The sequence below is a fragment of the Anabrus simplex genome, chromosome 2 (genome assembly GCF_040414725.1).
Source record: "Anabrus simplex isolate iqAnaSimp1 chromosome 2, ASM4041472v1, whole genome shotgun sequence".
Lineage (NCBI taxonomy): Eukaryota > Metazoa > Arthropoda > Insecta > Orthoptera > Tettigoniidae > Anabrus > Anabrus simplex.
The window spans coordinates 312,623,955-312,648,392 of NC_090266.1; the positions used below are offsets into that span (position 1 = coordinate 312,623,955).

General features: G+C 37.8%; 1 protein-coding gene across 4 annotated transcripts in view; it reads left to right on the forward strand.

Annotated features, from left to right (window-relative positions):
- Magi (membrane associated guanylate kinase, WW and PDZ domain containing protein magi) overlaps nt 1–24,438 on the forward strand; it is a 670,891-nt gene that overhangs the window by 466,383 nt on the left and 180,070 nt on the right. For all 4 annotated transcript variants that reach the window (XM_068226155.1, XM_067140637.2, XM_068226156.1 and 1 more), the window contains one exon: nt 4,882–5,049. In XM_068226155.1, coding sequence (XP_068082256.1) covers nt 4,882–5,049 — 168 coding nt within the window. The remainder of the gene's footprint in view (nt 1–4,881; nt 5,050–24,438) is intronic.

Below are 24,438 nucleotides of genomic sequence, written 5' to 3' on the forward strand. Positions count from 1 at the left end.
GTGATGACATTCATTGACATTGAAAAGGCATATGACAAGTGTGCCCAGGACTAAAGTTTGGGACAGTCTGGTGCAGAAAGGAATTGGACAGGGATTAATAAAAATGATCATGGCAATGTACAAGGAATGTTGTAGTTGCGTGCAAACACAAGTTGGCAGGACAAGTTGGTGTAAAATACTAGTGGGCTGAGGCAGGGAAGTGTTCTGTCACCAATCCTGTTTACAATAGTAATGGATGACATCATGAGAACAGCAAAAGCAGCTTATGGAGGAAGAGAAATGAACATGATGTTATTTGCAGATGATATTGTGATTTGGGGAAAAGACGACAGGAAGGTTCAAGAACAGTTGAATGTGGTGAATGGGAAGATCGAAGAATGTGGATTGAAAATAAGTGTAGAAAAGAGTAAAACTCTTGTTATGACTAGAGAGGAGAAAGAAGGGAAAGGTCAGATTAGACTTGCAGACAAGCCCCTGGAAGTAGTAGAAACATTTAAATACCTGGTGAGTGAATTAATGGAGAATGCGTGACTGGATGCTGAGATTAGCAAGAGGATTCAAGCTGGAAGTTGTTTCTATCATAGTGTAAGAAACATGTTATGGGACAAAGATGTGCCAATGGAAGCAAAGGAAACTATGTACAAGATGTATTACGTACCCATAACTACTTACGGGGCAGAAACTTGGACAATGACAAAGAAGGATGAGAGTAGAATACAGGCAGCTGAAATGAAGTTCTTGAGGAGTATGATACAGAAGAGTAGAAGAGACAAAATAAGGAATGAGAAAATCCGGGAAGAAATTGGAGTGGAAAAAATGAATGATAGAATAGAGAAGAGCCAACTAAGATGGTTTGGGCACATAAAGCGAATGAGTGACAAAAGAATGCCAAAAAAGATGATGGAGATGCAAATGCAAGGAAGGAGAGACCATGGACAACCACGATTGAGATGGACGGACACAATGCAACGCAGTATTATAGGAAGAACCCTTGACTGGGACACACTGTTGGAGGAGGAGTGGTGGAAAGACCGAAGAAAATGGAGAGGAACCATATTTGCCCCTACCCGGCTACAGCGGGATAAATTGAAATGATTATGATGATGAATTTACAATATGAAGTATGGTTGAATTACGCAAGGGGTATGGCGGTCAAAATGTTGCAAATGAAGTTGAAATATTGCATGTGACATAGGTGAGCAATAAATAATACAAGTACACTAAACATGCTAAAAAGTCTGGAATAAAAGTACAAATGAGGTGCTCTGTGTTGTAGGTTAAAAATTTTTAGTATGATTTTAGACTCATGGAATTCAGTAGGTCCTGGTAATACATAACGGTTGTGGACCGAGTGCTATGGTACTAAGAATGAACACAATGTAAACTGACACATATATAAAAATATAGAAGTATGTACAATGTCTGAGTAACAAAATGTGTAGTTGATACTCTAGAAGAAGAGTCGATTAAACACTGTATCAGCTTAAGCGGAGAATTTGGTACTTTGGTAACCAAGCCATGTTGATAGGGCTGCATGGATGATTGTTAGAATTGTGCAGACTGAATATGAAGTTTTTGAATTCTTCTTGAGAAGAAAGTAGACACTGCGCGTGGTGATATTAATTGGTGGAAGGAAGTGGTAGACAATTTTATGAAAAATAGTGTGTATCATTTTTATTGTATTCTCAAACATTTCGTAAAGGACATTGGTTCATCCATTTTTTTAAATTATTAGCCAGTGATAATGATGTATCTTAATCTGTTACGAGACGCTATAGCTGAAGTCTTCACTTAGATGAAACATTTACCAAGGAATGTATAATATATTTTAATATTGAATGTGTTTTCACTTGTAAAGTGAAGTGTATTAATTGGGTGGACCATTCGAGCTGTCAGTGGAGAGATGGCGTGGAATGACATTAGTAAATGAATAAGTTTGAGTGGTGTCTTTAAAAGTAGAATAGATCACAATATGAAGATAAGGTTGGAATTCAAGAGGACAAATTGGAGCAAATATTCATTTATAAGAAGGGGAGTTAGGGATTGGAATAACATACCAGGGAAGATGTTTAATAAATTTCAAATTTCTTTGCAATCATTTAAGAAAAGGCTAGGAAAACACCAGATAGGGTATCTGCCACCTGAGCGACTGCCTTAAATACATATCAAGGTACGTTGGTTGGTTGGTTGATTGGTTGATTGATTGGTTGATTGATTGATTGATTGATTGATTGATTGATTGATTGATTTAAGAAGAAGAAGAAGCAGATTGCAACATTAGAATGTCAACCAACTACCAACACAACAAATTCACAACATAAGTTCACGACTTCCACTAGCAACTCTCGCTAACAGCTCAACTCCAGCTCCCGAGGCTGCCTCTTTATATACCTTACCTGGCCAGGCTTCTAGAAAAGTAAGGCACAACATGTTTTCTCGTAATTTCCGGAGTCTACAATAACCTATTTACAAATGGATCGAATGTTCTGTAACTCTTAGTGCCAAAGATACATTGTTCTGGACTATTACCCTGTTTTGTACAACATTACATTGGATTTATATATCATATTTACAGGTAATAATAAATTATATACTATTAATTATGTGTTGTTACATTAAATAAACTCTTATTAATATACATACAGCAGATGTATCATGACATAACCTCACATGTTTTGTTACACAAGACAGATCATACATCACACAAAAAATACCTGTACATAACTACGTAAAAAAAAAAAAATAGACGTAAACAACACTTACTAATTGAGCTTGATATTTCTACTATTTACCCATGGGTTTAGGGAATTGTTTCCATGTTATACTAGTCCATTACACTTGCATCACGTTATCATCAACAGAAATATAACCTACGCCACACTAATTCAATACTGGATATGTCGCACGCTTTGTGTACTGCCATCTTCGAGCAGTTGGCGCAAGTATGTCCATCTGTTGAGCGTGAGAAACACCAGGTTGCCTGCTAAAAACCTAAATCTGTTCTCCCTGTATTTTCCCTGTTTTCCCTGGGATATTCTGCTTTTACCTTTATTAAATTTAATGGGATATGGTGCATAAAAGTGGCAGTTGAGTATGTGTATCATCCTCTGGAATCATCATCTGGAAACATATTTTGCACAGTTACTTACAGTGGCACAAAGAACTTACAATAAATGTATCATAAGTCAAACAAGGTACACGTTATCAAGTGCTAATCTGTGAAGTGGGTTATCAATAATCCTATCATGAACAACCACTGCATAAAACTCTACAAACCTATGAAAATGAACCATATTGCTCACAGCAAGCCATCAGTCTATCACTCTTTAATATGTCTGTGTTAATCAGTGACCTTATTCTTGAAATTGGAGTGCGCAAGCGTGCAAGTTACTAAATGCTTGTAACAGAACATATGATTAGTGTTCAAAAACTGGCAAGTAAGTTCCCAGATCCTGTAGCATATAGAAGTGTCATTCAAATTCATAGGCTGGTCAACTAGTGTGCATAGAAACAAGCACCACTTATCAATTCCTTTCTCTGTAGAATTTTTTTTTCTGTGATAATTTTGCTTTTCCGTAATAATTTCGGGCAATCCCACTAAATTCTTTCACAGATTTTCGATTCACCGAAGTGCCACAATTCTATCCTGTGGGTGTTCTTTTACTTGCCAGTAAACCTACCAACATGAGAGTGGCATATTTGAGCAACGTTGAATACCACCCGACTGAGCCAGGATCGAACTTGCCAAGTTGGACTCAGAAAGTCAGCCCTGTACCATTATAGCTATTCAACCCAATGATATCATTTGATAACTTGACCTCACTTACAGATGCCTTTTCTCAAAATGTACATGGAGAACAAAGGTACTGATTTTTAAAACAGCAGTATGTAAAATTTTGAACATAACTTCAAGCAAGACTTGAAACTGTGGAATAAAAGTATATGTAAGAGATTTTTGAAGAGATTTTTTACATTTTATCAGTATTATGTGAGAGATGGAAACTCAGTGCTGACAAAACATGTGACATACAAAGAACATCTCTCTGCACCAGCAGACAATATGTCATGCATGTAATTGCAGTTTTCGCAGTGTGTGGTAAGCTAATAAACTTTTTCTTAGTAGCCATGCATTTTACTGTGAGCCACTGTTTCCCATTTTTCCATCTATGGCACAGATGCATCTGTATCAATAGAAACAGTGCATATTGCAGCTACTGCTGCTGCTACCACTGTTACTTGTCAAATACATTTAAAAATAAAGGTAATGCAAAGAAATATAAAATTAAAACCATGATCTCTAACCCTCTAAAAGCAAACAGCCAAGCCTGTAGTTTTCCATTACTGTTGATTATGTGATCATAACCACGGGACCTCAAGTTTTTGCGTGAAATCCAAGTTCCATGTCTTGACCTATGTTTCAAATTTCCTACATGCTTTGTCTCCCCTTAAGGCAAGAATCATTATCATCTAATTAAAGTTAAGTGAACATGTGCAGGATGTAATTGCTTCATGTTGATTCGAAATGGGACACATTGTCTGCTGTAGCCTTTTGTTTTAAAAGATGTGAGTGTGCACTGTACATAAAATTTGGTTTATAAAATCTTAATATTCAAATGTTAAATACTCTTGTCCTACATTTACATTTTCTTTTTAACACTGAAATATATTTTGGAATTTTGCCTGTCTTAGAGTTACTGCAAGCGGGTAATTTTATTGACCTACTTCGGTTTGATAACGAGTTACTGAATGCAATATTTATTAAAGCTCTTGTTTTGCTTTCTACACAACCTCCAGTGTAGATTTCTTGCTGAGTGAATGTTAAATTATTGTCATTGTTTGTCTTCACTTGATATTGTGATGGAAATGGCATATATGTTTCAGGTCGCATCATTGAAGGTAGTCCTGCAGAACGATGTGGTCATCTTCATGTAGGTGACAGAATTCTTGCAGTAAATCATATTGATATCATGAATATGCATCATGGTGATATCGTCAACCTCATAAAAGATTCTGGCTACACAGTGACCTTAACTATAGGACCACCTCTCGGTGAGTTCTCATTACGTTATGACTGACTTAATTCGAGAGTATTTCCAGCATTTTTTTAAATCATTCCTTTTCCAGCTCTGTACATATATTTTTAAGCATAGATGTTTTTTGTATTAGAAACAGATGCCTTTCCTATCCCATCGTCGCCATAAGACCTATCTGTGTCGGTGCAACGTAAAGCCCCTAGCAAAAAAAAAAAAAAAAAACTCACGGGAGAAATGGGGCAACAGACTGGCAGTAAATAATGTTATTGGTTTTATGTACCACTAATTATTTTCAACGGTTTTTGTAAATTTTGTCCTCGAGGAGTTCTTTTTCGTGCGGGTAAATGTACAGACACAAGGCTGACATATTTGAGTACCTTCATATACCACTGGACTGACCCAGGATTGAACCTGCGAAGTTGGGGGCAGAAGGCCAGGCCTCAACTGTCAGAGCCACTCAGTCTGACACTGACAGTAAAAACTGATTTGATGATTACTGATAATAATAATAATAATAATAATAATAATAATAATAATAATGTTATTGGCTTTATGACCCACTAACTACTTTTATGGTTTTTGGTGATGACAAAGTGCCAAAATTTAGTCCTGCAAGAGTTCTTGTACATGCCAGTAAATCTACTGATATGAGGCTGACATATTTTAGCAACTTCAAATACCACCGGATTGAGCCGGGATCAAAACTGCCTGCCAATAATTACTGATTTCACCAAGACTGCTCAAGTGTTCATAGTTTTTATGATGGTGCAATCCACTACCTTGTCTCTAGCAAGCTAAATGTTCACCTCCTTGGCTGATTGGTAGCATCCTAGCCTTTGGTCTGAGGGGCCCTCCGTTCAGGTTTTGGTGTTTAAATTGTGGATGGTTAATTCTGATAGTTCAGTGATTGTGTGCTTTTACTGTCTCTACACATCTCTGCAACTCTCCCTCAACACATAATGTTCATTACGTTCCTTCCGTCTGACGGGAGACAGTATCTCACATGACAAGTGCCCCTCGCTCTTCTTGAGGGATCTACTTAAGATGGACTGCAACATGGGAACAATAGCCACACAAATGTGTTATACAGTGATTACATTACGCTCTTCAAGGGACTGTGGTTTAAACACACAATAAGTGGGACAGGGCTATAGATGGGAAATGATTTGTGAGGTGGGAAAACAATTGGGTAACTATATTTCAGTAATGTATTTTATTTAACTGTATTATTATTACAGTACAGCACATTATTCTTCATTACTGTAGTTCCGATACAAAATGCAGATTTTATTTCGCTTCCTATTAAAAAAGTCTTTGAGTGATGCTTGTGAAGCATGTGTACTACTGCTGTGAATGATTACATCTTGTATGTCGTTTAAGCAGCTGTTCACATCACTTAATACGCTGCCAGGAATAGCAGTGATCATGTAGTTTTGGAGCAGATCGATTGCTCCGAAAACTTCATTTCCTGTGGGAACAATTTCATCCGCAGATTCAATTTCCTCATCACTGCCTTCATCTTGGACAGCAGCGGCAGCATGATGTGCATCTATACCGTCAACATCGCAGATTTTTTATGTCACTAGACTATTGTTAATTGGCACAAAATCTTCCAAGTTAACATCTCAGAGGCGGTGGAATTTGCTCCAGTAAATTGGGACCCTTTTCTAGGCACACATTCAAAGATGGATATTCCTTATTCTTGCTGGAGGCATCGAATAGCGATGTGACAGATGTAGTAGAATTGTCTTTAAACACTTCCCGGTGTGGTAAGTAGTGGCCTTTCTTATTCATTTCTTCTATCACTTCTTGTTGCCATTCTTTAAGTATCCCGTCATGATCACCATACTTTCCTTCACAGCTCGTTTTCACTGAAATAGACCTGCACCTCTTCTCAGTAATTCTACGTTTTCTTGCAAATCCTCGAACCTCTCATTCCAAGGTAAGCTGACCTCATAGTGTCCCTCACTGTTAATACAAACTGTATTTTTAAAATAGACAAGTGTGGCAATCTCCATTTCTTCTCGGGACTTCTTTTCCACACGATCTTTTATTCCAAGAGTGTCTAATTTCCATAGTTGTCACAGTAGAATTCCATGTCAGCAGGGATGTTACAAACATGTTAGCACTACAGGAGGAATGGCGACCCGCCAAACTTCCCATAACAACCCATCCCAAATGGGTTTCTACAGCTACTGGTCCACAGTTCAAAGTTTCAATTCTCCTGGTGAGTAACGGCCCATACACGTTAACTCCCAGAAGCAGTTCAATTTCAGGTCAGTTGGGACCACAATCAGAAACAAAAATGTTTTGTTTAAGTTTCTTCATTAAGGGACCCCTCTGAAGCTTAGGAATTTCACCACAAATCACAGGCTGACTGAGCACAGGGATATCACTACAATACTATCCATTGACGCTGCAGATCTTCAACTAGTAGGTTGAATGCAACTGCCGGTCAGTTTCAACACCTCCATTCAAAGCATGAGTTAAGGTCTCCCCACCTGAGGTTTGAAGTCCAACAGGCACAACAGTTCTTTCCAATAAGTAAGATTGCTTTGATTTAATGTCGATCAAAGCCCTGACGATGCGTTCTTGTCTTCCGGATGGGATCTTCACCATTAGGGTTTGATGGAGAACCTCTTGACCATAGCTTTGACTGCTCAACGTTGCTTCGTGTTTTTCCATACTTGGCTCCTCTTTCTTCTCCCCTTTGTTCTACTACTTCAACTACAACTTTGGACACATAAGAATACAGTCTCTCTTCTCACATTCCTGACACCGCACAGTCATTTTACAAGTCTTGCCGTATGACCTTGTTTCAGATATTGGTGGCAACACCCCGTTTTCATCAATATACTTTTCTTTTCAGACAGTCATATTCTGTGCCTTGAAACATACCTTTATATCATGGTTTCTCTTACAGAAGGCACAATTGCTTCCATTTGATGTACCTCTTGCTTCTCCAGCAATCAGATTACTAGCAGTAGGTTTAGATTCAAGTTGAGGTGACTTCCTCTTCTGCTTTCCCGGTGTCTGTGAGGATATATGGAATTCCCCTTGGGACGAGAGAAATTCTCTGTTCTCCCTCAACTTCGTTCTTCAGAAAAAGTGATAGCTGCGACAATGTCTCACAATAAAGATTCTGTGCTATTTCACTGATAGGCAAAGAAATTTCAGTTCTTAACCACACTCTTAGCACGTCTTATAAGAGTGATAACTCAACTAGGGGGAATAAAAAGGCTGCAATGCATTCTTATCACTGGTCATTCCAAACGGTTCCAATGACCTAAGATGCGACTCTAATTGATCATAGAGTTGCAAAGGTGTGAGTTCGTAAGACACTGTGAAATTCTGAACAACCAGTCGTAATATTTCACGAACATAAAACTCCCCCAATAATTCTTCTCTTCTCTTCTCTTCTCTTCTCTTCTCTTCTCTTCTCTTCTCTGTAAACACTGAATTGTTTTCTCATTAGTTATCAGCTGTAGACAGAAAGCTATTTACAACGTCTCTCGCCCTACTGCCCTCTGTAGTAGCCTGAATTAGGTACGGGAATTTATCTTCCCTTTCTACTGTTTGTCCAGATCATAATGTATCCTACGGAATTGGCTCCAGAAACCTACCCAGTCTTTAACTTCACCACTTAATTTCCTCAGTATGCAGAAAATTCTAATGGTGTTTATGAAGTCCCTCATTATGATAGGAACATTGGTGTTTGGTGTGCTGTTAGTGCAAGACAATTTTTTTTTTTTTTTTTATTTATTTTTTTTTTTTTCCGAGGCTACAGTAAATGCTGAGTGGTACCAAGATAACATTTTGGCGCCGTTCTTCTATTGGTTAAGAAGAAAAATTGCTTGGGTAGTTTCAACAAGATTCAGACCCTGCTCACACAGTAGAAGATTCCCTTCTTACGATCTCGGAACTGTTTGGAGACAGAGTGATCAGAGCTAGTCTATTTCCCCCTCGTTCTCCAGATCTAACAGTGTGTGATTTTTTACTTGTGGGGTAAACCAAAAGAAAAATTGTATCGAACAAATCCTTACACATTAGAGGAACTGAAAGAAAATAATACAAATTAAATCAGAAACATTACAGTGGCAGAACTCATTCACATCAGCCAGAATGTGTTTACCGGATACAATGCCTCTATAACCCAGGAAGTACAACACTTCTAGTGCCATGTATATAGTAAGATTTCATATAAGATTGTATACATGCTTAACACAGGGTGGCCACGCGCAACATAAGTACGGCTGAAGCAGCTGCCATAGCACAGAATACAAACACTGCGTTCAGTCTTACTTTGTAAGAGAAACCCTGTATATGAATTTTCTTATACCAAATAATTTAAAATTAAAATATGTTATTAAAAAATTACATACCACTCAATCTTCTGTATTCATTGCAATTAAAATATCAGACTTGTCAAATTAAATTACATACAACCCAATTTTTATAAAATGTGAGCTTCTCTTACTTAATTACTAACAATATTACTGAAAACAAAGTTTGTGTCTGCCATTATAAATTCATTACAAATCCTCCTCTTGAAGAATGCCACCAATGACTAATATCTTTTTGGTCAGTTTGCTTATGCTTTCTTTACACTATACAATAAAAGGAAGAAAAGCATGTCTTGTAATTCAGGATCAAGAGAAGGTTTTATATAATTAAGTAAATTGAGAAAATTAAAATACTTAATGAGCAGACTGTTTGTGTATTTGTGATCACGTAAGGCTGTCCTTGATCTCAAAATTGATCTCGTTTGGAACCATGCAAGCCAGTTTAAACAGTACATTATTATCATTAAGCAGTTTTTTCTCTCTCGCTCTCTCTCTCTCTCTCTCTCTCTCTCTCTCTCTCATGTTTAATAGCGTTAATGTGCTCTTTGTAACCTGTCTCCAAGCTCCTACCTGATAGTCCAATGTATTGTTCTGAAATTTATTAACTTTATGCGAGTTAAATAAAATATTTTTATTATTATCTTTTTATACGCAATTTCAGTTCCTTTTTTTAAATCTTCGCAAGTCCATAAGAATGCCTATGAATGCGAGAACTGCAAAACTCTTCTTTTCTTTCAGTTCCTTGATTAGACTTGTTTTAGGTTTATTGCTTATTTTGTTTTTTATTCGATTGACATTCTGCTTGGAATACCCATTCTTGTTTCAACTTGGCAGGTTTGATTCTGGCTCAGTCCGTTTGTATTTGAAGATGCACAAATACATCAGTCTGATGTCGTTAGATTTATTGGCATGTTAAAGAACTCCTGCGAGACTAAATTCTGGCACCTCGGCATCTCTTAAAACTGTAAGAAATTTAGTTAGTGGGACGTAAAATCATTATTATTATTATTATTATTATTATTATTATTATTATTATTAATCAAATAAGTTTGTGTTCGTTTCCTGAAAGTTTGTATTCAAATGTACTGTTCTTCCGATAGTTAATTCCGTGTTAAGAAAGCAGTATTGCTCTTCTGACAACAGGGTTGCCATATCGAACGGCTCTGCTCAACACCATCACGGGGAAACGGCGGCACATAAATTTGTGAAATTCAGTATTTAAGTTCAAGATAAAAAGCGGAAGAAACTAAGCTGCAAATTACTTTTTTGAACTGAAGGGGACGGGGGGTTTACAGGAGCTATTTTTGTTTTGTACAGCATCAGAGGTACACTACGGCATGTAAAAAACCTCAGCATTGAAGTGTAAAGCAAATTGGGGCAGAAAATAGAAAAGTATTTTTTTATGGGCTCGAGGAGGGAGGTATGCATTTAATTCCATTTACTAAATTTCCTCAGGCAACACGGGGTACTACTGTGCTGTCGTATCGCTCATAAAAACAATGGTAAAAATTAAATGCGGTCGTAAAAAAAAAGTGGTAAAATTAAAATGTACTTAAGAAAGAACAGCTTAATAACAAAACCAAGCACAAATGAAACCACAGCAAATCTTTTTATCAGTACAAGTTAGGCCATGACATATCGCTGCGCACAACACCAAAATCTTCAGTAACAACTTCTATACAGTACAAAAATAATAGAACACACACAAATACTATGCAATATACAACCAACTCTCACTCAACACAAGACAAGTACACACTGATTGAAAGCCTAAAAACTCACGCAACAGATCAATACCGTCGATGACTTCACTACAGAAATGAGTTGCCGGTGGTCCACAGAGTGAGGGATTACACAGGCTTGTACGAGAGCAAGACAGAAGAAGGAAAATGAAGGAAGGCAAAGAATCGATGGCTGTTCCTGCCTTTGTGCTTCCTCCCTACAAATATATTTATGAAAAAGAAAATGTTATATAGTTATTTTAATAACTGCTATTTGCTTTACGTCACACCGACACAGATAGGTCTTATGGCGACGATGGGATAGGGAAGGCCTAAGAATGGGAAGGGCCGTGGCCTTAATTAAGGTACAGCCCCAGCATTTGCTTGTTGTGAAAATGAACCACGGAAAACCATCTTCAGGGCTGCCGACAGTGGGGTTTGAACCCATTATCTCCCGATTACTGGATACTGGCCGCACATAAGCGACTGCAGCTATCGAGCTCGGTATTTTAAAAAAAATAACTTATGGACAAAAATGCCTCATCCTTTCTAATCTGTATTTCATAATACATTACAAAGTACAGTATAATATGTCTTAATCACGAGGAATTATGGGTGTTTCAGAGGGGGGTGTGCTCACTCCTTGTAGTTCCTTTCGTTAACGAGGAATGAGCTATAGTTATCATGGCATTTAAATAGTTTAGCAATGTTCTATCTTCTGATTCTATTGTGAATTTAATATCATCCATCCTTTTCACGAACTCTAAAAAATTATTCAGTTCTAATTTCTGCTGTTAAAGAGACTTACACATAATTTAACAAAATGGCTGTCTCATCAAGAATTGTTAACTCTGGCATTAAATTAATATGGCAGCAACCCTGTGTTAAACGTCTTAACAACTGTTAAAATTTCAAAATTGTACCATGTAGAACACGTACATTTGAAGCTTTACTGCTGTATGAAGACTATTTATAAACTGAAGAAGGCAAAGGACTACTCATACTAGGAATAAGTGACTTTTTAGAGTTGTCAGAAGAATGTTTTCTACAAAGATATCTAATTACCAAAGCCATAATGAACAAGGAACTAGAAGAAATTGAACATAAGTTAGAGTTTCCAGCAGGCTGAAACTTATTAGTGTCTCCAGTGCAGCAGTTGCTTATGGTTCTTACAAGGAGAGGCCAGGCCCTGCGTCCAATCAATTTCATCAACCTTCAATGTACTTGTTGGGGTCACTCAACAGTAACTCGTGTATAAGAGTTTAGGTCAATACTCTTTTGTTTTCAAAAAAAATTAAAAAAAAAAAAAAAAAAAAAGTAAAAAAATAGGGCAAATGTCATGACACAGGATCCGCTTCAGACCAAGTGGAGGTGATAGAACACTAAAAGGCAAACAAATTTTACTTCAACATGTCAGGTCTACAACCTAATAATTTCCGAAACTGAACATTTTCTTAATAAAAACAAATTTATTTGAATGTTTGGCTCCCAGGTTGAATTGCCAGAGTATTGGTGTAGGAGCCCGGGTTTATTTCAAAGATGTGCCGTGTATATTCTTGTAGCTCGGGGACTGGCTGTTTGTGATCATCCTAATAGACTTTCCCCTACATAGAACATATCACACTACTAACCACCTCAGAAACATGCAATAGTAAATAAATCCCCCACATATGGCTGGCTTCAGGAATGGTAAAATGGCATCTTTAAAACCGGGTTTAATCCACATTAGTCTCGATCCCAGATAACGGGGGGGAAAAGGCCAGGAAAGTAGAAGAATCTCATAACTACCTTTATCGTAAACATGATCCATGTGAACTGATAACAGATGTGTCAAAAAGTGAAGACTACATTGGCAGATACAGAGCGAGCTTCGGCCTATAGGTGGCCATGGCTGGTTCATGGTTTGACGGCTGTGTACTCCGACTGACCATCCAAGCAGAGGAGGGGTGGCCACAGCTCTGTTGTTGATCTACGCCTCTGCATTCAGGAGATGGAGAGGTGCTGGTCCCCACTGTCAGCTGTCTTGAGAATGGTTATCTGTGGTTTTCCATTCTCCTGCACTAAGTCAAATGCTGCGGCAGTTCCTGGTGTAGGCCATGGCTGCCAACCCCCTCACCTTCAAACGTCTCCTTCACCGCAATACATCCCTCTGGTCTGAGAGACGGTGTTACTGTCTAGAAGGCCCGGCCATGAAAACGTCTTAATAATAGTAAGTGAAGACTCATAAGTTCCTAGGCATTCAAATATATTTAAATATATTCTGTACATACTTCAACACTTACAATATTTAAACTATATACTTTGTTTTCATTTTTCTGTATTTTGTACGGCACTAATAAAAGGCCCAGCAAAATATTTTAGACAAGAATTACTTGGTCTGGATTGTAGATAATTAAATGATAGTGCAAAATTTATTAAAACAAGTAAATATCACCAAAATTAAAATTTTCATTTATTTTTCTGTAAATTTGTTAATTATATTCATAGAGAAATCTTTAAAGATGGTGCAGTTTTATAGGTTAAATTCAATTGTTTTCCAGTGTCTTGGTTTCATAATTATTTTAATGGGTTGAATTTTGGAAAACCTGCATGTGCTTAGTGCTCTTTACACATCCCAGCACCACAGTTAGCATTCAATGGCAAAATGTGCAGTTAATAAATTTATCAGATATTCAAATAAGAGTTGAATCATGGCTGAGAAACTATATTATGAATCCAGAAATTTTCGTAGGGAACTGAGGTGTTTATCATAAAGACAGGATGAGAGAGGGAATATTCATACTAGTGAAAGAAGGATTTGTAAGCTACGAAAAAGTTACGGATGAGAAATATGAAATATTAGGTGTAAGGCTCACCTCTTAAGTTAACCCATTACGGTGTGGGCCTGAATATCCCCAACAATGTTCTAGACTGGGTATTGTTAAGGATTTAAAAAAATTATATCTCTGTACCTATAGGAGTTATTTGTATGATTCTTTCTTCTTTGTGCTTGTTTGAGCATCTAGTTTTGGGAAATGTTGTTAGGTTCACGTCGGCTATCTCCTGAGATTTTAAAATTGATTATATAGTATACCATGTCTTGTGAATGAAAAAAAGTATGGATTAATAATAAGTACAGTTTTCTGAAATACTGGTATATTTACCCTATCTTGATCATGTAAAATGTGCATTGCATTTGCTAAACAACACACCAAGCTCAATAGCTGAAGTCGCTTAAGTGTGGCCAGTATCAGGTATTCGGAATATAGTGGGTTCGGACCCTACTCTCGGCAGCCCTGAAGATGGTTTTCCATGGTTTCCCATTTTCACACCAGGCAGATGCTGGGGCTGTACCTAATTAAGGCCACAGCTGTTTCCTTCCCACTCCTAATTCTATTCTGTACCATCGTGGCTATAAGATCTATCTTTGTCAGTGTGACATAAAGCAATTTGAAAAAAAAAACTTAACAACAACAATGATGAAAATTATATAAAAATAATAATTGTTCAATAACAACAGTAATAACAATAGAGGAAATAGGAGCTCTTATGAAATTTTATTTTTATGTAACGACAGTGGCTCGGAAGGTGATGTTAGCAAAGATACTCAGAGTGAAGATGATATTGAAGGTATGTAATTATAATTTTAAGCTCAAATGGAAATATTGTTGACATCCGAATATGAATTGAAAACAACATTTTGCATTTCATTATGATTGGAATTAATTTTACAGATTATGTAACCGAGCTCGATAGCTGCAGTCACTTAAATGCGGCCAGTATCCAGTATTCGGGAGATAGTAGGTTCGAATCCCACTGTCGGCAGCCCTGAAAATGGTTTTCCGTGGTTTCCCATTTTCACACCAGGCAAATGCTGGGGCTGTACCTTAATTAAGGCCATGGCCGCTTCCTTCCCACTCCTAGCCCTTCCCTGTCCCATCGTCGCCATAAGACCTATCTGTGTCGGTGCGACGTAAAGCAACTAGCAGGGGAAAAAAAAGATTATGTAAAAAAATGTACTTATTATTAAAGTTTTCTATTTTTCTAGTTATGAGGGATAACAATTACATAAAATATCGAAGTATCACTTTCATCAAGCACTTGTTTGCCATGAGAAGCCATGGTTTAGAGCACATTGAGTGATATCTACTAATGAACTCTCGTCAATAATATCATAAATTTTCTGACTTATATCCGATGTAGCTACCAGAATGCGTGCATAGCTAATTCTCGATTTTTAATGAATGGTCAAACCTTACTACGGGGTATTCTCTCAGTGCAGCGTGAACTTGATTTTGACCGCTGCAGACTGGAAAGAGTTAAGGATGAGAAATATAAAATTCTAGGTGTAAGGATCACCTCTTAAAGATAATAGGCAACTCCGTGTTTTTGGGGTGTACATACCTGGAAGGGGTGATGCTGGAAGATAATTATTTGACAAGTTAATCAGATATGTGGAGAATGACAAAGAAAGGAATGTTATTGTAGTGGTTGATTATAATTTACGAAATGTTAACCAGAAAGGTAATGCAAATGACAGAGAGCATGACCAGCAAATGGTGAATAAATTAATCTAGAAAGGACAGCTGAATCAGAAAGTGATGGAAACAGCTAGTGGGAAAAATATTTTCAACATGGTGCTGATAAAACCAGATGACTTCTAGAGAGATACTGTAGTGATAGATGGTAAAAATTGATCACGAAGATGTTTTCTGTCGCATTAAAAATGTATATGATAGAAAGGAAGATTGTAAAAGTAAGACTATTAAACAGTACCATTTGCTTGATAAGCGAGATATGGAGCGGATATCAAAAAGTTTATCATTGGAAAATGGTACCGAAAAGAAAGTATGTAAACAGCTTCTGGGATGGGTTTAAAGTAATTGTTCAGGAGTTTAAAAATAGATATGTACCTTTAAAGGTGGTAAGGAATGGTAAAGACTCTCTATATAACAGAAAAATTAATAGGCTAAGAAGGAGGGGCAGGTTAGAAAGAAATAAGTTACGAATGATTATGGAAGTAAGGAGACATTGAAGGAACTTTCACTTTCAGAGGAACAAAGGGCACATCAAGTGAAATAGTGCCGAAAAATGCTAAAACAGTTTGAAAATGGGACTTCGGGTAACGTCAATAGCATCGTTACAGGTGACGAAACTTGGCTTTATTATTATGATGTCCCAACAGAATCCCAGAACAAGGTGTGGCTGTTTGAAGATGAGGGTACTCTGACCGTGCGAAAGTGAAGGTCAGTGAAGAAAAAGATGATTGCAGTATTCATCACTAAACGGGGCATTCTGACTAGGGTTATGCTAGAAACCCAAGGGACAGTTACTGCGAAGTGGTACAGTGAGACTTGTCTGCCTCAGGTCATTCAGGCTCTCAAGCAGCTGCGTCCAAGGTCACGGCTCAACACTTGGCTCTTGCATCACAACAATGCTCCAGCACATCGTGCTAATGTAACAATTGATTGTCTTGCCAGATCAGGGTTGACTGTGCTTGATCACCCTCCATACAGTCCTGATCTTCCCCCATGTGACTTCGCACTCTCCCCAGAAGTGAAGATGAAGCTGAAAGGGAGGCGTTTTGCATCCGATGAGGATCTTCTCGCAGCATGAGATCAAGAGTGTGAAAATGTAACTGAACAAAAGTGGCAGAGTTGATTCAGTGACTGGTTTCAACGTCTGGAGAAGTTATTGAGTGTGGTTGAAATATTTTGAAACAGTCCAAAGCGTTCACTCACATTGCAAAACTTTCCTATTGCCCTTTGTAAAATGTTAAAAATCTATGATGCAGCTCAATCTTTTACAGTTGATCTAATTTAGTTTACTTGAGAACAATGGTGATGGGGGGCGAAATTGTGGAGATTAAAGATCATTTGATCAAGATTATTCTTGAACATGGTAAAGTGGTCTTCCCAAAATCTGCTGCAGGAAAATAGGAAATTTGCAATGGGTTGCATGTGCAACAAGTTGCAATTTACAAAATTCATCATACAGATCCATATTGATACAGCTTGATTAAGAACTGGTATTAGGTTTAATGATCCACACTTGGGTGTATTGATCAGGTGGACCATTAAACCTAATATTAGTTCTTTATGTGTAACAGGTGCTGTGATTCTTTAAATACCAATTGTGATATTAAAAAAACTGAACATGAAAATCAGCAGTAATTTTCTGGCTTGAAAAATATCTTTGCATATAATGAAGTGTGACGATTGAAACTAATAAAAAACTCCATGTTGTTACAGCCCTGTTGGGCTTTGGGCCTACCAGTTGACCGCTGCTCAGTCCGAAGTCTTAAGGTTATGAGGAGATGTGTGGTCGGCGGAACAAATCCTCTCAGCCATTTGTCTTGGTTTTCAAAACCGGGACACTATCTCACCATACGATAACTCCTCAGTTGTTCTCTCATAGGCTGATTGGACCTCAAGCCAGCCCATGTATTAAGGTAAAAGTCCCTGACCGGGTTGGCAATTAAATCCAGAGTCTCTGGGTTAGAGGCAGGGAAGGTACCCCTTGACTATGGGCCTGCAGCTAGGATCTACATGTACTCTTAATGTCTAAAATGAATAAGTCACATAATTCTTCTTAATTGTTCCTTAGGTGCTATATTTTTCTTGCAAAATAGAAACATGTAATGTATGGGTTATCATACTTTTCCTTCTTACAAAATGCACCAAGAAATTGTGAAGGTTTTCAGTAGTCACACCGCTTTTACATTCTATGCTAAAGTGGATATTAACAATTTCGTGTGGAGCCAAGTGTAGTCCTTGTAAAGCAGACGCTCTGATGAGGGTGGGAGGCATCCGCCATGTGTAGGTAACTGCTGCGTGTTATTGTGGTGTAGGATAGTGTTATGTGTGGTGTGTGAGTTGCAGGGATGTTGGGGACAGCACAAACACCCAGTCCCCGGGCCATTGGAATTAACCAATGAAGGTTAAAATCCCCGTCCCAGCCAGGAATCAAACTTGGGACCCTCTGAACCAAAGGCCCCAGTACGCTGACCATTCAGCCAACGAGTCAGACTGCTAAAGTGGAGGGAAGTGAAGTCAAGTCTTCATTAAGATCATTTCCAAATTTCAAGTATTTAAGGATTTAAACAGAATTTAATCATAAATGTTTATACATTTCTGTATACTTTTGAGTGTGATTTGTTGTAATCTGATTATATTCTTTCAAAAACAAAACATGTCATTATGTTTTTTGTTAAGTTGTTTCTTTGTCAGGTATAATTCCGTTACTATGTATTTCCTTTTTCCAGTAGTTTCTAAATGTATTTCTTCATAAATTAGTTTTGACAGGCTAAAGAACCTAGAAGTTATAAATTACCTGAATTGAAACTGATAAGAAATGGCTTCAAATATCACAACAAAAAGTTGTTCATATGTTGCCCAATATCATGTTCACTGCAGGTACGTCCCATGGTTCAGTATATAATTTTAAATTAATACATAGTGTGCAAAGATCTGTGCAAGTTACTGAGGAGTAAAATGAAATTTTTTTTACTTCATATCAAGTTTCATAATCACAGGTTCACAGCTTAATCTGGGAATCAGTTATAGTGTGGGGTTCCTGATCCCAAGATTGTGAATCAAACCCGCCAGAGGTAGTTAGTTTTTAAGTGTGGAAAAAACATCCATTCAATCCTCCCTGTCGTACAATGTTGGCATCTAAACATCTCTGGTGACACATTCTGTATTTTCCTGACAAAATTAATTATAACTCAGCCATAGACACCCAAGGGAGATCCGTTTCACTCTGCCCTGTTATAGGCCTAGAGTAAAATAGAATCTCGAAATTGACAAGCAGGCAACCGTACGGTGTCGGATTAAAATGCCTGTACACAGTAGCTGATGCCATAGGATTATGATTATTGTTAATATTTGTTGATTGTTTTAATTATTTCAAGATATATTAAACATTAATTTTCTTTTCAAATTAATTTTCTCTCCGAATGTATTCGTTTTCATTTCCTACAGGTTTCACTGCAGTCAGAGTTGCAGATAGGTTTTGAAAATAAAAAATGTATCACCTACGTAATTATGTGCTTCACAGAATATAATTTTCATATCCGATGTGTAACAAGTGGTTCATGAATAAGAGTACTTCTGGAAAACTTCTTTAATGCAGAATTGAATCACTGCTAACTAATATATACCACCGAGCTCGATAGCTGCAGTCGCTTAATTGCGGCCAGTATCCAGTATTCGGGAGATAGTAGGTTCGAACCCCACTATCGGCAGCCCTGAAAATGGTTTTCCGTGGTTTCCCATTTTCACACCAGGCAAATGCTGGGGCTGTACCTTAATTAAGGCCACGGCCGATTCCTTCCCACTCCTAGTCCTAACCTCTCCCATCGTCGCCATAAGACCTATCTGAGTCGGTGCGACGTAAAGCAACTAGCAAAAAAAAAAAAAAAAAAAAAAAACCAGCAAACTAATATATACCATCATAATATGGAGTGACATGTGGGGGAGTTCAGATCACATGTTTTTAAAGCATTATTTCAATTGTCATACAGGTTGGATGGATTAGATTTGAAGCCTCGCAAACAATGCTTGCAATGAACTCTGCAATAATTAGCGTACCTGGTGTGGTAGCAACACACAGTTTCTTTACTGATACTGTTGCCCAAATTTGAGAACAGTGAAATGTAATACTAGTTTCTATTCATGATATTGCCTGTGCAGTCAAAATTTCCAACATTTAAAAAAATAATTTGCAAGTGGTGGCTAGGATACAGATGCATGGAGAATGCGTCGACTGATTTGTTGTGTGGAGATTGTGTTGACTGATTTGTTGTGGGTGAGGTAAGAACCTCTTTAAATAGCATGTCAGTATTATAGCTGCTTGAAGGAGTTTTATTTCCTACACTGTCTATATATTTCCTAATATATTACCATACAGTCTTTGGAAGCTATAGGAATGAATTCCCAGTATTTTGGTCTAAATTCTTATCATTTCACCTCACTCATTTATGAAAAAATTGTTTTAAATATGGTACAAAGTAACTGTGATGCTTTAATAATGATGTGTGCTTTCAAGTGAGATGTAAATTAATAAATCATATCCAGCAATGGCAGAGGATGCCACAGCTGTAGCCATGCTCCTGTCTTTGTGAACCTGGAAATAAGTTCAGGAGAAAAGTCCTTCTGTTCACCCCAGGTGCATCAAAAAAATAAAAAAAATACCCTCTATCTACAGCCTGTGTGTCGTGTTCCTGTTTTGAATATGCGAGTGCTTTGTTACATAGGCCTTTAGTGCTGCAATATCATAATTTACTTCTGTGATAATATTGTCGTTATTAGACGTTTCCCCAGTGTACTGTGTTCTGAACATACCAGATTTACTTTAGTCTGAAGAAAATGCATAGGAACACCCTTTTAGGAAACTTAACTCAAAATCGTGTACTTACTCTCCTTTTTCCTGAAAAACTGTTAGGACAAAAAGGTGTATAAATAATTTTGTAGGGTATTGAATTCTGAGTATACCTGGGAGGCTCCATTTATTTAATATCGATCATATATCCAATGTATTCACTTTTAAGGGCCCTAGGCACACGTTTTCCTCAGACTTCCTTCATATTTTCTTTTGGTGCATGGCCCCATTAAGAGACAGTGTAATAGTAATTAGCTTATATGTTATCCCAGTCTGGGGTCGTACTCAAATTATGTGTGAAATTCAATCCAGATGCATCAGATCATTCAGGCGAGACAATTCTACAAATAGTCAAACCAGTTTTCATATTTATGTTTGTAGGGGTGATTTGGTCGTGATTTTATTTTTATACACAAGCAGAATGTTCTTGTCAGTGGAGAGATGGTATGGTATGACATTAGTAGACATATAAGCTTGAGTGGAGGGAACTTTTAAATGTAGGAGAGATATGAAGATAAAGTTGGAATTCAAGAGGACAGATGGGGAAAATAATCTGTTGGACAAGAATTAAGGAGTTGTAATAATTTATCAAGGGAAATGTTCAATAAATTTCAAAGTTCTTTGAAAATATTTAAGGAAAAGCTAAGTAAACAGTTGATAAGGAATCTGCCACTTGGGCACCTGCCCTAAATGCAGATGATGATGATGATGAATGTGCATATATTTAGCAAGGAATGAAGGAAAGTGCACTAGCATCAAAATAGGTGTTTTGTATGCACTACAAATTTTGTACTCTTAATGCTGCAAAATATAATTATTTTAACAAAATTCCTTCAAAGTTATAACACTAATTACAATTTTGGAATGGGTTTATGACACCCTTGGTGGTGGTGATCATTGTTTTTATGAGGCAAAATAATGCAATTACCAGCTCATATGTGCAATATCTTCCTAATATTTAATTTTGGACATTTATATTCTTAATATATTGAAAACTATCTTCGTATGTTAGTTTATTCTGAATTTTGTGAACAACAAGATCTTGCTAACTATGCCTGAGGAGAAGAGAGTTAATCTTAGTCAAGAATTAGTAAATGCCAAGATAGGGAAGCTTCCTCAGACATCTGAGATCCTTTCTGAAAGGGATAAACAATTGAGTTAGCAAAGTCAGCATCAGCCATCATTTCTCGGTGGAGAGCAAAAGCTGAGGCTGCGTTGTGACAGAGACTGGGAGACTGAAACAGACCTCTCAAAGCAGGGAGAATTGTGTAGAAGACTGCAGCTCAAACCTAGTTAGTCAAAATTTTGAGTTGTTGAGAACAAAGTTAAACAAGAGAAGAAACTTAGCCCATGAACCTACTACACTGGTGTAGCAGGGCGAGAGATGATACTCCCCAGTGGTGGATAGGGGGTTCCTAACTGGCTTGCTGACGGACATTAGTGAAATAAAATAGTTCTCGCGGACCAAACACACATCCCTCTGTCGTAAGAAGTGACTAAAAGAGGCGACCAAGGGATGATCGAATTAGAACCATTAGACTACTTGTAATTATTACCATCACGCTAGGAACTCCATGGGTCACCTTTACTTGTGAGTAGTACCACTACGTTACGTACACAATAGGTTTGTGATTAGCAGCAACAGAGTGTGAATCAGGTTGGGGTTTACAGTACCCGTGATTAGTACCACTACATGCGGAACACCACTGGCTTATGTTACCTGTAATTAGTACCATTATGTGAGAAACACCACGGGTCTGGGCGTTGCCTGTGATTAGTACCACTATATGAGCAACACCCTTGGTCTGCGTTTTCTATGATTAGTACCCACTATGTGAGGAACACCACAGGATAGTACGAGTCCCTGTGATTTGTACACCTATATGAGGAACACCATAGGTTTGCATTGCCTGTAAGTGGCGCCACAATGTGAGAAACACCATATGTCTGTGTTACATGTGGGTATTACGTCACCTGTGAGTAGTACCATAATGTGTGGAATACCACGAGTCTGTGCTACTTTTGGTTAGTACCACAACACAACAAATACCATGGTTCTATTTTGCTAGCAATAAGTACATTATGAGAGGCCGATGACCTGGATTTTGGACCCCTTTAGACAACAAGCATCATCAGTTGAGGATTGTGCTTTAGAAGCAGTCCTTTGGTCAGTAATACAATTGTTTTACAATAGTTTCTGGGAATGTGGGGGCATTGTGGATTGGATCCACTCATTTAAAAAAAATTCATATTCATCCATTCATTCTTCATCATCACGTTTTGAATTCTCGTCAGTGGACGATTTTGGACTTTTAAATTGTCATTACATTTGTCTCATTTCGTACCATTAGGGGCCGATGACCTAGATGTTAGGCCCCTTTAAACAACAAGCATCATAATCATCCTCAAAAACTTAGCCATCTCAGAGGTAGGAAAACCCTGGCCCCTGAAACCAGGAAGACCAGTGTACAAGACTGACAACTCAAACACTGTCAGTCAACATCCCAAGCTGTTGAATTTGAAGGTAAGAGAAGAGGCTCAGCTTTGACTGGGTCAGGGGAATCCTAGCCTCTGGGAATGAAACAGATGGAAGTTCACAGCAGATATGATTTCACATATTTGATCATAGCCTGGTGGTTAATTACAAACTCAGCCCCTTCTTTGACTTTGTCTGCACCTGGACCACCCACAGGTGTACGTGTGATCGAAGTACCCAACATGATCAACTATGTGTGAGTACAAAACTTTTACCCACGGGTGTATGCGTAATCAAAGTACATAATTGAATATTTTCTCTCCTGGACTCCTAGCGAGAAACCCAGGGGTTCTCTGTATCTACTTAAATATGAAAGGGCTGGACTGAGTGTCTCAGACATTTGAGCACTGGCCATATGAGTCATAGTTGGTGGGTTTGATACCGGTTCGGTTCAGTTCAGTGGTATTTGAAGCCCACCCTCATGTCGGTGGACTTACTCCATATAAAAGAACACTTGCAGCACAAAATTCCTGCACCTTGGCATCTCCAAAACCGCAAGGAAAAGGTAGGTATTGGGATGGAAAACTATCATTATCATAATCTTCTTACTAATTTGCTTCTCTTCTTTGTTTGATGTTTCCTATTATCCTGATTAGTATATAGTGAAAAAACTTGCATCAAAATGTCATTCTGAAACACACTTTTATTTATAAACAATGGACTGCAGGAGCTAGTCACAGTGGCAAGTTCACATTAATTGAGATTTATTAATACACTGCCTAAAGTTGCTGACTGTTCCCAGTAGCCTGCTCTTCATATGCCCCCAGTATCTTATGAATTGCATGTTGTTTATTGCAGATAAACTTACATTTTTTGAGGCATCTTATTTGCTATCTTTTTCATACTGAAGTTGTGGAGAACTTCAAATACTTTGGAAGTTAATTAATATACAGTTCAAGTCTGGGTATCAAAGTCAACAGGAGGATACAACTAGTGTGTGTTTCCTATTGTTAAGTTTGCAGTTCTTATGGTTCATACGAGAATGTATATGTTTACTAAAATATCATAGGTATTTATGAATGGCTGCATCAAAAAAGAAAGGGAAGTTTGCTTCTCAATGTGATCATAGAAGGTAATAACAGAAGCTGCACAAAGCCACAATGGTACAGGCTTTTGGGAATCGAACTTTCACTGGTCGAGTTTCGAACTGTGGCCTTTTTTGTGAGAGGAGAACAACCGATCCGGCGCAACACTGCGTGCTGACTTCATGCAGCAGTGCATGTTTTCTAAAGCTTACTCTAAAATTGCAGTTTCTGATACAGTAAAACAATTACACTGACAAGAGAGGAACATAATAACATAATGTTACTATAAGAATACATACCTTGATATTTTTGCTTCCTTGCGTTTCCACTGCTGTTCATTGCATAATTACTTCCTTCCAGGACTACACTTCTCAATAAACTTCATCTCACGGTCACAGCAAGAGCTCCTCACGCCTGAAA